The following is a 14223-nucleotide window of genomic DNA, read 5'->3' as shown; positions in this document are numbered from 1 at the left end:
TGAACCATTTGTTTATTTTAGGTGGAGTTTATTAACCCTGAGGTTCTTGACTTTGAGAGATATGTTTGGAAATATGGAGATGTTAAGATAAAGATGATTGATGAGTAAAATACCACAAAAGGAGTGCTCTAATGTAGTGATAGTTAAGTAATTTCTCCAATGATTGTTTAATAAGAGAGAAAAAAAAATTTCAAATGCAAACATAAAAACCCTGACTTTTCAACATCTAAAAAAAGAATTAAAAAGGTTGTAAGATGTACAATCCATTGGAAAAAAGTATGGTATCCTTTAGAAGTATAAAACCGTTCCTACCTTCTGATCGAAAAATCCAGAAACAAAAACAAAGAGTAGCTTTTATTATTTGTATATCGCATTTATTTTAAATGTTTCATATATATATTTTGCAAATAAATTTTATAAGTTGTAAACATAGAAACATACATAATTTCCATTTATTTATCATTTGATTCCGATTTAAGTTTATTTATTTATTTATATATATATATATAATTTTTTTAATTTGCATCAAGCAAATGTTTATGCTTTACATGAACAAACATTTGTTTTGTTTTGTGTATTTTTTTTGTTGATTTTTCGTGGTTTTTTAGATAAGATTCCGTTTTGTATAATTCACATTAAATGCTATGGAAAGAAACAATTACATTTAGTTTAATTTATTTAATTAGAAAAATAATAATAATTGGAATATAAATCACTTTGCCTAGTGGGGGCTGCTATAGCCACATGGGACAGCCTACGAAAAGTGTCGGGTTGAATTTGCTTAGTTGGTTTCCTGTCGGTTTGTTGGTTGGTTGTGAAATGCAACAGTTGGATTGCCAGCGGATATAGCAGCCCCAACTGGGGTTGCCTTGGTTTCCTCGATCTCTGCTTGTCGTATAATATGTTTATAATAAATTGTGTAATAATTCGTATAAAAAGGTTTGTGAGAATGAAAGAAGCGTCCGCTGTTTTACATATATCTATGTTTTTTGTATGTATATATATATATATATATATATTTATATATCTGCGTAGATTGGAGCGATCGGGGGAAACAATTATACAGCACTGAATACTTGTAGCTAGTAGTCTAATAAATTCATACTTTTCGTTTAATTATTCGTTATGCATTTGCCCATCCGACCTCAGTTTGCGCTGCGCCCCCCTTCTCACAATTCGGTTACTTTTTAGCTACTTAGGAGTGTCATTAGTTGGTGCAATTTGTTGACCAGCTATCTACAATCGTAATGTTGGAATACACTTTACAAAAAATGGGCCTGGTAAAAAAATCTTGCTCTCGCACACATGCTAGTTCTACGCGTATTTTACAGGAATATTACAAACCCGCCGGAAGGGGCAAATGCAAGGTGCTTTTTGGGGCCACACGGAAAGTAACAGCTCGAGAAGCATTTTTCGGAACAGGTTGTTGACAAGTACTGAAGAGCCCCTAGGTGGCTGCTCGGCGCTCTTTTGTTTATAGCACATATGGAGATTAGACTTTCGGTTTTTGTGACAACAAATATTATAAGTAAATACCATTAATAACATTTAGCTGTGTGAATGTATGCCGTTGCGGTTTTGTGTACATTTAATACAATAATGGGGGTTCTGTCTCTGCCTTCTCCACTCACTTCTCATTCTTTCCTCATTCCTATACCTTTTCTTTTCGCTAGATTTTTTTTTGATTTCCTGTTCTGCTGGTTTGTTTAAAATTAGACAATATACAGTTTGATTTTGTTTGATTTCGTTACGGTATATATATAAAAAATACATAATTACAACTAATGGTTTAAATCACTTCTTTGAGACATAAAGTGTTTCATATTTGTTTTTTCTTTTTAACTTCCGCATGTCGCTTTGCCTGCAAATTCCTATGTTGTCCCTCGCTGGGCGCCAGTTTTTGTGTGTTTCCCTTTTCGTTTTAAAGACCCTGTGTCTTCTTAGCCCCACAGCATGTTGACGAGCATGGCGACCAGAAAGGTGCCCACTATGAAGGAGACCACAATGCAGACGGCCTTCTGTTGGTCACTCAGACGCCTCCGGTTGGAGTACAGCGACGTTAGCTTACCGACGATCCGCCTCAAGCCGCCCGACTGGGCCAGGCTGGAGGAGATGGCCGCCGCCGTTGAGGAGCTGGAACTCGAGGAGCTGACGCCCATGCCGGTGTGCGGATGGTGGGCGTGGTGCATGTGATGCGAGTGGTGCATGTGGTGCTGATGCTGGTGGTGCGAGTCCGCGGCTCCTCCGGCTCCGCCTCCGCCGCCGATGACGACGCCACCTCCACCGCCGCACGGCTGATGGTGGTGGTGGTGGTGATGATGATGGTGATGCAGGGGATCTGCGCACGTATTGAAACCGGACAGCTCCTGCTGCAGTCGTCCAATCGCCACGGGATCGGCCCCCACGCCGCTCGCTCCACTTATGGCCGACGCACTCACCGATCGCATGTGGAGGCCATTGGTCGAACCATTGCCGGCGGACAGTTTCCGGCTGCTTCTCTGGCTGGTGGCCACTGCCGGTGGCGCTGTGGAGCCGTGCAGGTGGTGGTGGCACGTCGCCGAGCTGGGATCCAGCTCACTGGGCACCTGGTAGCGCAAAGGACTCGACGACTGGCCGTAGAGCAGCTCTCCGCCCGCCGCTATCCGGACGGGGCACACACGGAACTGGTAGCAAGTGCCGGCGGCCAGGTTGTCGATGGTGAACTTGGTCTCCGGGCCGCGGTACAACTGCCTGTAGTCATGGTTGGGCAAATTAACTGGAGCTCCGCTCGAGCTGCCACTGGAACTGCTGCTGCGGCCCTTGGGCGACAGAGATTCACCCTCCAGATCGGCGGCGCCCAAAACGGCGTACTGCAGCTCGTACTCCACGCGATCATGGAAGGAGTTCTTCGAGTGCTGCCACTCCAGCGTGAGTTGCATGCCCAGTTGGCCAGGCAGCTCCATCAGGCAAACGCTGCCCTCCTGGACCACTCGCGGTGGCTTAATATTCGCCGGCAGAGTGGCCGAGGTCTCGAAGACAAACTCCTCCGAGTAGTCTCCATCGCCAGCCCTATCCGTGTGGGCATAAATCCGGAAGGTGTAGCTGCTCCGCTCCTGCAGTTTGTGCACCTTGCACATGCAATTGGTGCCGGAGTAGACGGCCTGGAACTGCTTCGCCCGGGCCACATACATCTCCACAAAGTACTTGGTAAAGTCGCCGCCATTTCCAGACGGATTTGAGTTGGCCACCTTGCCGTTGGCTCCGTTCTCGCCCCACTTCAGCTTGATGTAGTTGTGCCCAGCACCGCTGCACTCCAGGCGAGGTGGCGCCGGAGGAGCTGGCTGGGTAGTCAGCTTGGCATAGGCACTAAAGGCACCGGCTCCAATGGCGTTCACCGCTTGCACGCGGAACTTGTAGCCGGTTTCGGGCATCAGACCACTGACCGTGTACCTTGTACAGGCATCCGGAGTGGCGATGGTCCTCTCCCCGTACTCGATGTTGTAGGAGCAGATGGGCGAGCCATGGGCCGCCGGCTGCGTCCAGTTGAGGGTCACCTCCTGGGCAGTGAACTCGTAGCCCTGCATCTGCGGAGCTCCGGGCACAGCGGCCGGGGTGCACACGCTTATCACGTCGGAGGAAGTGCCAGTGCCGGCCGAGTTGCTGGCCTGGATGCGGAAATGGTAGCGTGTGTAGGGTGAGAGGTTCCTCAGCTCGGCGCAGGTCTGCGGTCCCTGGTAGCAGTTGTGGAACTCAGAGCTGGGCGGCTCCTTGGCCTCCTGCTCGGCGTCCTCATCGCTCCTCTCCTGGCTGGCACTCTTCAGGGTGTAACTGGTCACGGGTGCTCCGTTTTCCTGCAACGGCGGCTGCCAACTAACACCCAGATGGGTGGCTGACTTGACCAGCACGCGCAGCTCTTCGGGAACTCCGGGAGCAGCAGCTGCGGCCGTGAAGCGCATCCACTGGGACCAGTTGCCGGCGCCAACTCGGTTGATGGCCCTCACCTGGGTCTCGTACATGCCACCCGGTATCAGATCCTGGGCCACAAAGTAGGCCTGCTTGCCGCGGTACACCACCTGCGGCGGTTGCACCTGCTCTAGGCGACGCATCTGCGCCTCGAACTCCAGGACGGGTGCGCCGCCATTGTACTCCGGGTGCTGCAGCTTTAGGAGGGCGGCGTACGGCGAAGGAGGATCACTGCAGTGCGGTGGAGGCGGGGCAGATGGCGGCACCGCCTCCGTGGTGACGTGTCCTATGTCGGAGTAGGGACTCTGACCCGCGGGACCTTCGCAGCAGGCTCGCAGAGCGTATGTGGTGCCCGGCTGGAGCCTCTCGCACACGGCCTCTGTTTCGGCGCCACTGTAGATTCTCTCGAAGGCCGGACCCGCGGCACTTAACTCCAAGTGGTAGCGAAGGATCTCGGCACCACCAGCATCGCTGGGTGCATCCCAGCGAGCTTTGAACTGAGTGCCATGGATCTTTCCTTTGGCATGCGGTTTGCCAGGTCTGCCAGGACGTTCCGCCAGGGTGCGGTAGCTAACCTCCGGCGACCAGGGCGAAAAGCCCGCCTCGTTCTCGGATCTCAGACGGAATTGATAGCTGCTGGCGCGCCGCAGTTGCAGGCACTCCGTTTGCAGCTCCGTGCCCTTGTAGGTGTTTAGGTAGCCATGCCCCGATTCCGCATCCTGCAGCTGCAGCAGGAAGTCTCCATCCTGGGCCCGCCGCTCCCAGCCGAGTTTTAGGGAACTGGAACTGCTGGCCAGCAGCTGAGGAGGTCGCGGCACTGGCGGAGGATTGCCGGAGGTGCTGTAGCTGGCCACCGGGGAGTAGGGACTCTGACCAGCCTCGTTGACCGCCGCCAAACGGAAACTGTAGACCGTGGTGGGCTGCAATTTTCCGATGACATAGTGCTTGGTCTTGATCTTGGCCAGCTCGACAAACTTCTGCGGCTGGCCCGTCGTTCGGCCCTCATCGTATTCCAGCAGATAGTGCTGTATGCTCGCGCCGTTCGCTGCTGGAGCAGTCCAACGGAGATTTATGGAGCTCTTGTTGCGAGAGACCAGTTTCGGAGGCGGCGGCGGGTCGGGCTCACAGGCTGGCGTCCGGAATTCCGTGGGATCGCTAAAGTTTCCCACCAACTGTTCGTAGTGCACTTGCAGACGCACTAGGTAATCCTGTCCCGGCTGCAGATCCTGCACAATGCACTCGTAGGCCTCGCCCTGGTACAAGCTCTTGTACTTGCACTGCTTGCCGGAATCACAGAGGAGCACATGGTAACGCAGCAGTCGCATGTCCACCGTCACGGTGTCCGCTATGGCTGGACTCTCCCAAATGATCTTGGCTGCCCGCGCTGTAACGTCAATAACCTCTGGCTTCTCAATGGCCGAGATTTGCTCTAAGATGCTGTTCTCCCGGTGATACCCCTCCTCGTCATCGCCGGCCAGACTGGAGTTGTCCTCGCCATCCTCGGAGGTGCCCACGGAACTGGCGCCGCCCACACTGCTGCCGGTTCTCTGCGGCTGATGCTGGGCATTGCCGTTCCTGGCCTGCTGCTGTGCCACCTGGTGGCTCTGCACCTGTTGCTGCTGCTGGGGCAGGCGACGTCCTTGGTGGCTCACCACGACGTGGTGACTGCTGAGGTGGCCGGGCAGGGTGACGCCCGGAGGAATGTTGTTGTTGTTGTGACCGTTCAGTTCGTTGGCACGGCGCGGAGATGGCGAGTGCGGGGGATCTGTTGGGGATTGGAATGTATTAGTAGGTGATATGGTAGTGTGGCAAATTGTACAACTGATTTTGCTATACGCTCAGCAAGGATACAATAAAGATAGTTCTTCAAGCTGAGCGAATAAAAAGAATCGTTCTTCTCAAGGCTACTCACTGGACTCCCGCTGCTTCTCCAGCTTCCGGAGCAGCTTGTTGTGCTGCCGCTGGCTGCGCTCATCCCGGTAGTTGGGCGGCGAGGGCGAGTGCGGGGAATGTGGGAGTGGCTGGGGGTGTGTGTGCAAGTGGGCGTGTGAGTGGGCGTGCGAGTGGGTGGCCTGCCCAGTGGCTGGTGCCGATGCTCCCACGCCTTGGGCTCCCGTCACTCCGCCAGTGGCTACTGCAGATGGTGCTCCTTGCACCGAGGTCTGGGCCACCTGCTGCTGCTGCTGCTGTTGTGGAGGAGGTGCTCCTTGGGGCGCCTGCTGCTGGGGTGGCGGTGGTGGCGGCAAATGGAAGTGTGGTGGCCCATTGGCCGCAGGTCCTGGGCCGGGATAGCCCGCCACCGGGGTGTAGAAATGCGAAGTGCCATTCGCGCTTATCTGAAAGATACAAAAGCATCTCAGTTAGTTAGCCTGTTAAACAAGTTAAAAGAATCCCTAGGATATTACTTTTATAAGCAGCCTCTTGCCGGTTTTATTGGCCTCCTCCATTTCCGTTTCATTTATAATTATTGTGTATATTTAAATGTACCACGTCAACATTTTACACGCTGGCTAAAAATATCTCTCGAAACAAACACGCGACTAAAAAAGTCAAGCTGATAACAATAGTAGCTAATTGATTTTCGGTTTCTTATCTTTTGCACAATGCTGGCTGATAATGTTTACGTTTCCGGCGCCCTATAAATTCCTTAACTTTTTCCTGCTCAATTTGCAGTGCCCTGATTTCTTCTAGGAACTTCTTAATCAGTATACATTTAAATAACAACTAAAACGTCTGCGACGTTTGTTTAACAAATTTAACTAATAATTCGTGTGGGTGGCAGTAGAATGCACTAAAAAATACTTCATAGTTTTAGTATAAATACTAGCATCTCAGACACAAGCCAGGGTTGGGATACCTGCTAAGGCTTAGCTAAGACACTAGCCCGTTGGCTACCGCTATTTTTAGGGTGGCCCTTTATTCATTAGTTACATTTAAAATTCAAATTTTAACGATTTTTTAAAGTTGCAATTAAAAAATGTATGGCATTGGGAAGAGACTCATTGAAAAGTATTTATATAGAGAAATATAAAGCAGTACTAAGAGCTTTTAAAAAACCACATACTTTCTTAGGTTCCCTTCTAAAAATACAAATTGTATAAATAACTATAGATTGTACTTAAGTGAATAGTTACCATTTAAATGTGTAAAATAATTAAATAAAATCAGTTCCTCTGTGAGGATCTCTAAAGTATGTATTTATCAGCAGGCACATTCAAAATATTCAAATGAAATTCCCGACTAAATCGCTTTCCCCGGTAGATCATTAAACAAATTGCTTTTGCGGTATATGGGCAATTAGCCACGCCCGCATGCTACAGATACATATTAACTAAAAATTGCACAATTGGCCCAGCCGATGATTGATAATTTGGCCCCCACCAATTGCTGCAAAACTGTGGCAAATGTTGTTCGCTGAAATTACACTAATTTCGGTTTTTACATGACCAAAGTTGGCTTTATGGCCTGTGCAATTTGCACACTTTAAAGCGTTTCTTTCCACGGTTCTTTTTTTTTTTGGATGGTCATAAACTATGAAAAGCCAAAAATATGGGTCAAAGTTAATGAGATTTTTTTTGCGGTTTTTATGCTCGAAGCAGCAGAAATAATAAAGGAGAACAAAAGAGACTGGAGTTACATGTGGTAAACAAAGAAGATTACAACTTGTTCTGCGAGGGAGTTTCGGTTTCACTTTCGGTTTTAATGGTGCGACAGATACCGCTGTTTCGAGTGCCCAACTCAAGTTGCATAATGGATACTAGCGCAGCGACTATGCAAATTAGCATACAATCAAATTATAAACATTTCAACATAAACACACGAGCGGAAACTGCCATTTGTAAGGTGCTGTGTGCGAATCTCTGTGTGTTGGGCAGTGGCTCGCACTAGAGGGGGTTGAGATTCCAGTTTGCAAAACAAAAACCATAACTATTTTAAATTAAAAAATTAAAAAAAGGTTGAATATATATTTTCTTAATATCTGACATATTAACTCAAAGCTATGATTGTTCAGATCCTTTTTTTATATGTCAATGAAAAGCTTTAAGTTTAAAATCTAATGAAGGTTTTTAAGATAAAAAAGATAGATCTAAGGAAATAATCAAATTCCTTACACAACTTTTCAAAATTCACCACAAATAAAACGAATCTCAAAAATATATTATATAAATTGTATGTTTACCGTCTTTTATTTAAAATTCTTTATGTTAACAGATGCCAAATCTGCTGGCCATTTAAAAAATATATTAAAATATATACTTCTAAGAAAAGTCTTGGCAACCTCCATTGTCATTTGATGGTTGCAAATAAAACTGAATGAGTAGGGTCTATCTTAATTTCGATCTGGCTATGCTCGAAGGCCCCTCTTCGAAAATGCTCCCAAATTCTGGCCATGCCAGCTCGAGTGTGTTTTTCAGCTGTGTTGTGGCAGCAAATTGTTAATTAAGTCAAGGAAAATTCAGTCCCAGCCAGTCAAGTCGGATTGGCGAAGTTGGGGCTTGAGATGGAGCCTGAGTTGGAGGCATTCGGCACTCGGCACTTTCATTTCAGCCGCAGAGCGTGACGAAGCCACATGTGTCCAGGCTGGAACTGGAATCCGAGGCGGATGAAGTTGTTGCCCGCTGCATTAATCAAGTTTTCCACTGCGAAATGGCATTAGGAATGGCGGGTTATGTAAAAATGTGACAGCAAAGTTCAGCTCAAGTGGAGTTCAATTAAAAGTCATGAGCAACAATGTTGCCAGCAGCATGCACGACCAACCAGGCTAACTAACTTTAGCTAAGAGCTCTACAAATTGTTATGCAAATGGAGTTATAGGCCTGTCTAGCCACTGGAAAAATAATCTCTAGTTTTATTTTTAGAAGAAAAACATGTTTAAAATTTAATTCTCTCAAAAAGCTTAAAGCAATTAATTAATTTTGCCACATCAAGTGACCAACTTTAAAAGCAATTACATTTTAACCAAACAGAAGAACACGTTTTTTGCTGGTCCGGCTCTTTTATTTATTTGATTTGTCTACAATGTGCAAATAAATCAGCGACAAAGTGTCAGTAAATAAAAACCCCTCTCCGGAAGGCGCGTAATCAATGGAAATTATATAATTCACATGGCAATTAATTCTGGCTTAATTGAGCGATTGATAATAACACGATGAATAACCCGAAGAGGGTAGTTGGGCAACAGAATTTAAAGTGCGCCAGGCGCTAGCCCAGAACCGGATTTGCATGCTTATAGTCTGGCCAAGTCACGAACTCGGCTTGTTCGGGCCATCTCCGGCTGTTTTCCCGCTCTGAAAATGTGAAATTTCGCCCAGAATTCGTTGTTGCCAAGCATTTGTGCACATTAAAGAGATGATGGGAATGTTTATGCTGTGCAATGAAATTGTTATTATTAAATTATTACACATAAGTGGCGGCGGGAGCAACAGTTGGGGGCTCGGAACGTGATGCGAATGGGTAACGCTCATCTGCTTTGGTTAACAAGCGATCTTTTTCTATTCGCTTCTTTGCCATTTTGCAAATTAGGAGCCAATTTAAATGGAATGCAGCAGCCGACGACTGTGAACTTGGCCCATCACCATGGGAGCGAACTAGTTCCGCATGCTAATGGGCCTGAAAACGCTGAAATAAATCTAAACTACTCTAATTTGTAGCAGTCAAATTAAAATAAATAGCAATAAGTGTTTGGATGATTTGGGAAAAATAATTGAGCAACAAAAAAAAATTACAAATAATGTATTTGTATTTTTTAAAGATAAAAATTTGTAATACAAAAATAAAAAAAATATTAAAGTAAAAGTAAGTTAACCCAAAGTTTGTTTAAATGCATAAAAAATACATTTGTTAAAAAAAAAATTATTATAAAATTCTTGAATAAGTGTATATAGTGTTTAGCAAAATTAGATTAATTAATTTCGTAAAAATAAAAATACTATTTTGACCAAAAAAAACTAAATTCGAATATGGTCTCATATAAACCAAAGATTGTTTTGTGGTTATGAAAATAAAATATGTTGAGCAGAAATATTTTAATTTTGATTCGTGACTTACAAATGTTATAAACAGTACGTGTAAATGTTTTATCACCCTATAAAAATATATTTAATGTTTGGAAATTCCCCTTAAGTCATTTTTCTGATATTTTTAAAACTATGACTTGCATAAACAAACATTTTTGGGTTGTTTATTAGCCTCTCATCAGATCTTTCCCTAGCTCAAGATCTTACTTATCCTTTTTTAAGAGCTTTGTTAGTAACCTGGCTATCTGCCGCCTAATTAGCATTCTGGGCAAACATCTTGGCAGAACGATTGTCAAAGCTCACGCCTAAATGACAGCTCGCGAAATGCAATGAAACGAATTGAGATGGCAAATAAACTGCCTCGGAGTGCATTTGCCATTCAAATATTTGCGCACTGTGAGTCACTAACTGAGCAATGCACGGGGGGACTTTGGAATTGTGCGAAAATGGACTAATTAGTTATGCAATTTTCACGCTTTACCGACTCTACCGACGAGACCATCCGCCCTCCCTCGCGATTTTCCCCGGAAACTGGAGAGAGGCAGGCGAACAAAATGATATTGCAGTTTTAAAACTAAACTTAAGCCAACCGATAAATAAATAAATTATAAATGCACAAAGCGCCGACAGCTGGCCAACTGTTTTTCCGCTTTTGTTTTTGTTTAAACTTTACTTTAATTGTTGTTATTGTTTAGGCAAAAAGTTTACCCATTTTAGCCATTGTTTCGGCCCGGTTCAGTTTGCATAATGCATATTAGCGCCGGGAGAGTCTGGCTGCCATTGCAATTGAATAGTTTCGAGTTGCCAGCATTCGGTTTTCCTGGAACCGCCGCCTCACCCGGATCCAGTCCGGTTTGTTTGCCCCGCGCGGCGACATTTGGTCAATAAATTATCATTTTTACAAACGCCCCCCCACATGGGGGCCCCAGCGTTGCGTTGCAAAATCGAATAAGCATCGGGCTATTATTGCTGCTGATTGCTGGTTGTTCGCTCAATTAGCTGTCAATTAATTGATAAGCGGAGGAAGTCCCGCCAATGGGATGGAAATGAGACACCGATACCGATGCCGTCTTCCCTTTCGGATGGGCGCTGTTCGACCTTATCAATACGACTGCCAACCGTTTGTTTATTTGCTGTTTTTCGGCTCACTTTGGAGAGTGCACAGCAGTATCAATTAATTAACTTACAGGAAGCTCTGATTCATTTGGAGTTTGATTGGTGTTAAATCGCAAGTACCTACTTTAGATTTCTAGGAACCTGCTTAACAATGTCGAGAGCTACCTGGCGCAAGCTCTTAATATTTCAATTTTCTTTATCAGGCACATTTAACTTGAGTTTCTTAGGTTCTCAATCAATTTTTGAAATGTAAAAATGGGCTTTGGTTATGGGAAAAAAAGAAATAAAAATATTTTAAATAGATGAATAGCTATTAGACCTCAACTACTCAACAACTTGAAAACCTTTAACTTCTTATAAATAAAATAAGTATTTTTATAATTAAGGAATAACATTAAATTTTAAAATGGAAAGTTCACAAATTTTGCAAGTATTTCATGAATGTTTTAAACTATTTCTTTCTTTCTTAAAATAGCGTAGCCTGATGTAAATTTTGAAAGTTGTTATTTATTCAGCAATGGGTTAGAAAATATGCAATTTTATGGGAAACTCTATTTTTTAGGTTAATTTTAAGCCAAAATAAGGCTCGAAGTATTTATCTTTTGTAATCAATAAAATTTAATTAATTTAAAGTGATAAGCAAACATACGATTTTAAGAACGTATTTTTAATTTGATAAAAAAATCTATAACTAATCAAATTTAATTGGATGTTTTATTAAAAGAAAGCGATTGGACTTGAAAAACTAATTGCAGAGATGGGTAACCTCTGCTACCATCTTTAAAAATGGTAACAACTTCTCTTAAATATACATATATTTGTATTCCAAAGGGAAGGGCTACTCACGAATGGCGCTGGATGGAGGTGCCCCTGGCCAGGATGGAGCTGCTGGTACTGCTGCGGCGAGAGCATCACGTGGGTCAGCGTGCCGTTCTCGTTGACGTACTGGGGCACCTGGACGGGCACCGGCATCGGGGGAGGAGGTCGGTTCTGGGAGACCATCTGAACGGCGGGACCTGCAAGTAGCGAGCGGAAGGGGGGCAAATTACTTAAGATTCGCCAACGAGCGGCAATATGCTGATGATGTGTGCGGCTGTGAGTGTGAGCACTCCTCGCGGATACAATATAGTACACATATATGTGCCACAGAGTCATGTATGAGGGCACAAGTTAAAGCAGGCGACAGCTGGCGCCAGCGAGGCGACAGCTAGACAAGCGGGAGAAAGGAGGAGGGAGAAGGGCGGCTGGGGGATAGGGATTCCAGGACATTGCCAGGACAGCCATTGCTGCTTTATGTCAGCGGCGATTTCTCTGTGTTTGTTTAATGGATATCTCTCTCTCCCCAGCCGACTCTCAGTCTTTTTGTGGATGTGTGCAAACATCCATGCACAGAGAGGAATTTATTGCTTAGAAGATTATCTAGACTTTGGATAGGGTTACTAAGGTACTAAGATGTTTTCTAAAAAGTGCTACCATAACTACAATCAATAGCTTTTGAGATGCCTTTCTTAATATATCTCAATAAGAAATATATATATATATCCTACGAATCTTATTATACTATTTTAAAATAATGATATCAGACATAAAGAAAGTTTTCTTAACTAAAAAAGTGGTGTACACTTTGATTAGAATTTAAATTAATATTATTTTATATATTCTTGATGATACAAGCTCATAAAAACTTATCAGATGTAAGTAGTTTCTTAAAAAAAAAACAACCATATCCATACCATAGTATCTAGTATCTAGTATCTTTTTATATGATTGTATCTTTTTCAGGATCTACATAGTATCCGCATCTATTTTATTCTCCCAGTGCATGCATTTGAATATGTATGTTTGTGTTTGCTGCAGCCAACAAAATGCTTGACAGAGCCTGCCAATTTCTGGCTCCCTCGTCGCCTCGAACTACTCAACTACGATACGCATACGCACCGTTGCCCAATTCCGATTTCATTTGCAATTTAAGTCTGCCCCATGATTAATATCCTGCCCCGTTCCAGCGCATCCCATCCCGTTCCGTTCCGTTCCGCTCCTGTCGTAGGCACTGCACTCCACTTCCAGCGTCCCCGACCTCTCGATAGTTGGCTTTAACAAATGTGCTGGAGACATAGAAATCTCTAGAGCAAACATTTCTTGGCAGCCTCATTTCGTAGGGAGCGAAAAAAATCGAGATTCGGAGGGCTAGTAGGGGCGGGAGGGAAATTTTCGGGTGGGGGGTTCTTGGCAGGGCATCGGATTCGGAATCAGAATCATAGCCCGGCGTTGTCTGGAGCTGGTTTCGCCGCTGTCATTAGGGAGGGGGGATAATACTAATATCAGAGAAGCACCATTCCACTGCCACCGCCGTTTCCATTTCCATTCCATCTGGGGATCCATTTCAGCTGCAACGTTGTCGCATGTCATCGCCACAGAATAAACGACAGCGGACCGTCCCGAAAGTTGAGCCCCCCTCAAACAATTCAGATATATTTTGATTTGTGGATTTGTATTGCTTTTCAATTCTATTCCTCGTCGGCTTGACTCCATCCATTTTTTGGCTGCAATGCGACGAGCAAAATAATGGAAAAGTCCGAGGATGGGGATGGGGCAAACATTTGTTAACGGACGATGTCTGGACGAGATTAGCGCATAATTCGGTTTGATAAATGATAAGGCCGGCAGACTTCTTGATAAAACTGCACTTGAAGTGTAATAATTGAATTAGTTGTAAGTACCCTGGTAATAATAATGTGGTTTTTACCATTCAACAAATCAAAGGAAAGCATTTATTGGTTATTTCTTTATGATTGATTTAAAATACTATATGTGGAAGCTTAAATATTAAATATTTTATTACAATTATATTATTAATTCGGGTAAATAAATGATAAGGCCACCAGATGCCTTGATAAAACTGCCTTTGAAGTGTAGTAATCGAATTATTTGTAAATATAATACGGTTTTTACCATTCAATAAATCAAAGGAATGCACTTATTGGTTATTTCGTTATGATTAATTATGAATGCGATATGTTGAGGCAGGAAAGATTAAATGTTTGCCCTCACTTGACGCCGCCTTACTTAAATTCCCACGCTTTAACATAACCATAAATATTTAAAAGCGAGCCAGAGCGACACAAAAAAGCGAGCCAGAAATCCATGT

General features: G+C 44.4%; 1 protein-coding gene across 8 annotated transcripts in view; it reads right to left on the bottom strand.

Moving 5' to 3' along the window:
• Positions 1-658: 658 nt before the first annotated feature.
• LOC108033591 (fibronectin type-III domain-containing protein 3A) overlaps positions 659-14223 on the bottom strand; it is a 260877-nt gene continuing 247312 nt past the window's right edge. For 7 of the 8 annotated variants that reach the window (XM_050885609.1, XM_050885606.1, XM_017107937.3 and 4 more), the window contains 3 exons: positions 11922-12091; positions 5855-6278; positions 659-5707 (listed from right to left, as the gene is read on the bottom strand). In XM_050885609.1, the coding sequence (XP_050741566.1) occupies positions 1941-5707; positions 5855-6278; positions 11922-12091 (4361 nt within the window). In that variant the 3' untranslated portion in view covers positions 659-1940. Of the gene's footprint in view, positions 5708-5854; positions 6279-6347; positions 6735-11921; positions 12092-14223 lie in introns of those variants that run through there. The other variant, XM_050885612.1, reaches the window with a different exon arrangement.

Source organism: Drosophila biarmipes, chromosome 2L, assembly GCF_025231255.1.
Source record: "Drosophila biarmipes strain raj3 chromosome 2L, RU_DBia_V1.1, whole genome shotgun sequence".
NCBI lineage: Eukaryota > Metazoa > Arthropoda > Insecta > Diptera > Drosophilidae > Drosophila > Drosophila biarmipes.
The sequence above is the reverse complement of the archived record's forward strand: the minus strand, read 5'-3'. Positions and strand labels throughout refer to the sequence as shown.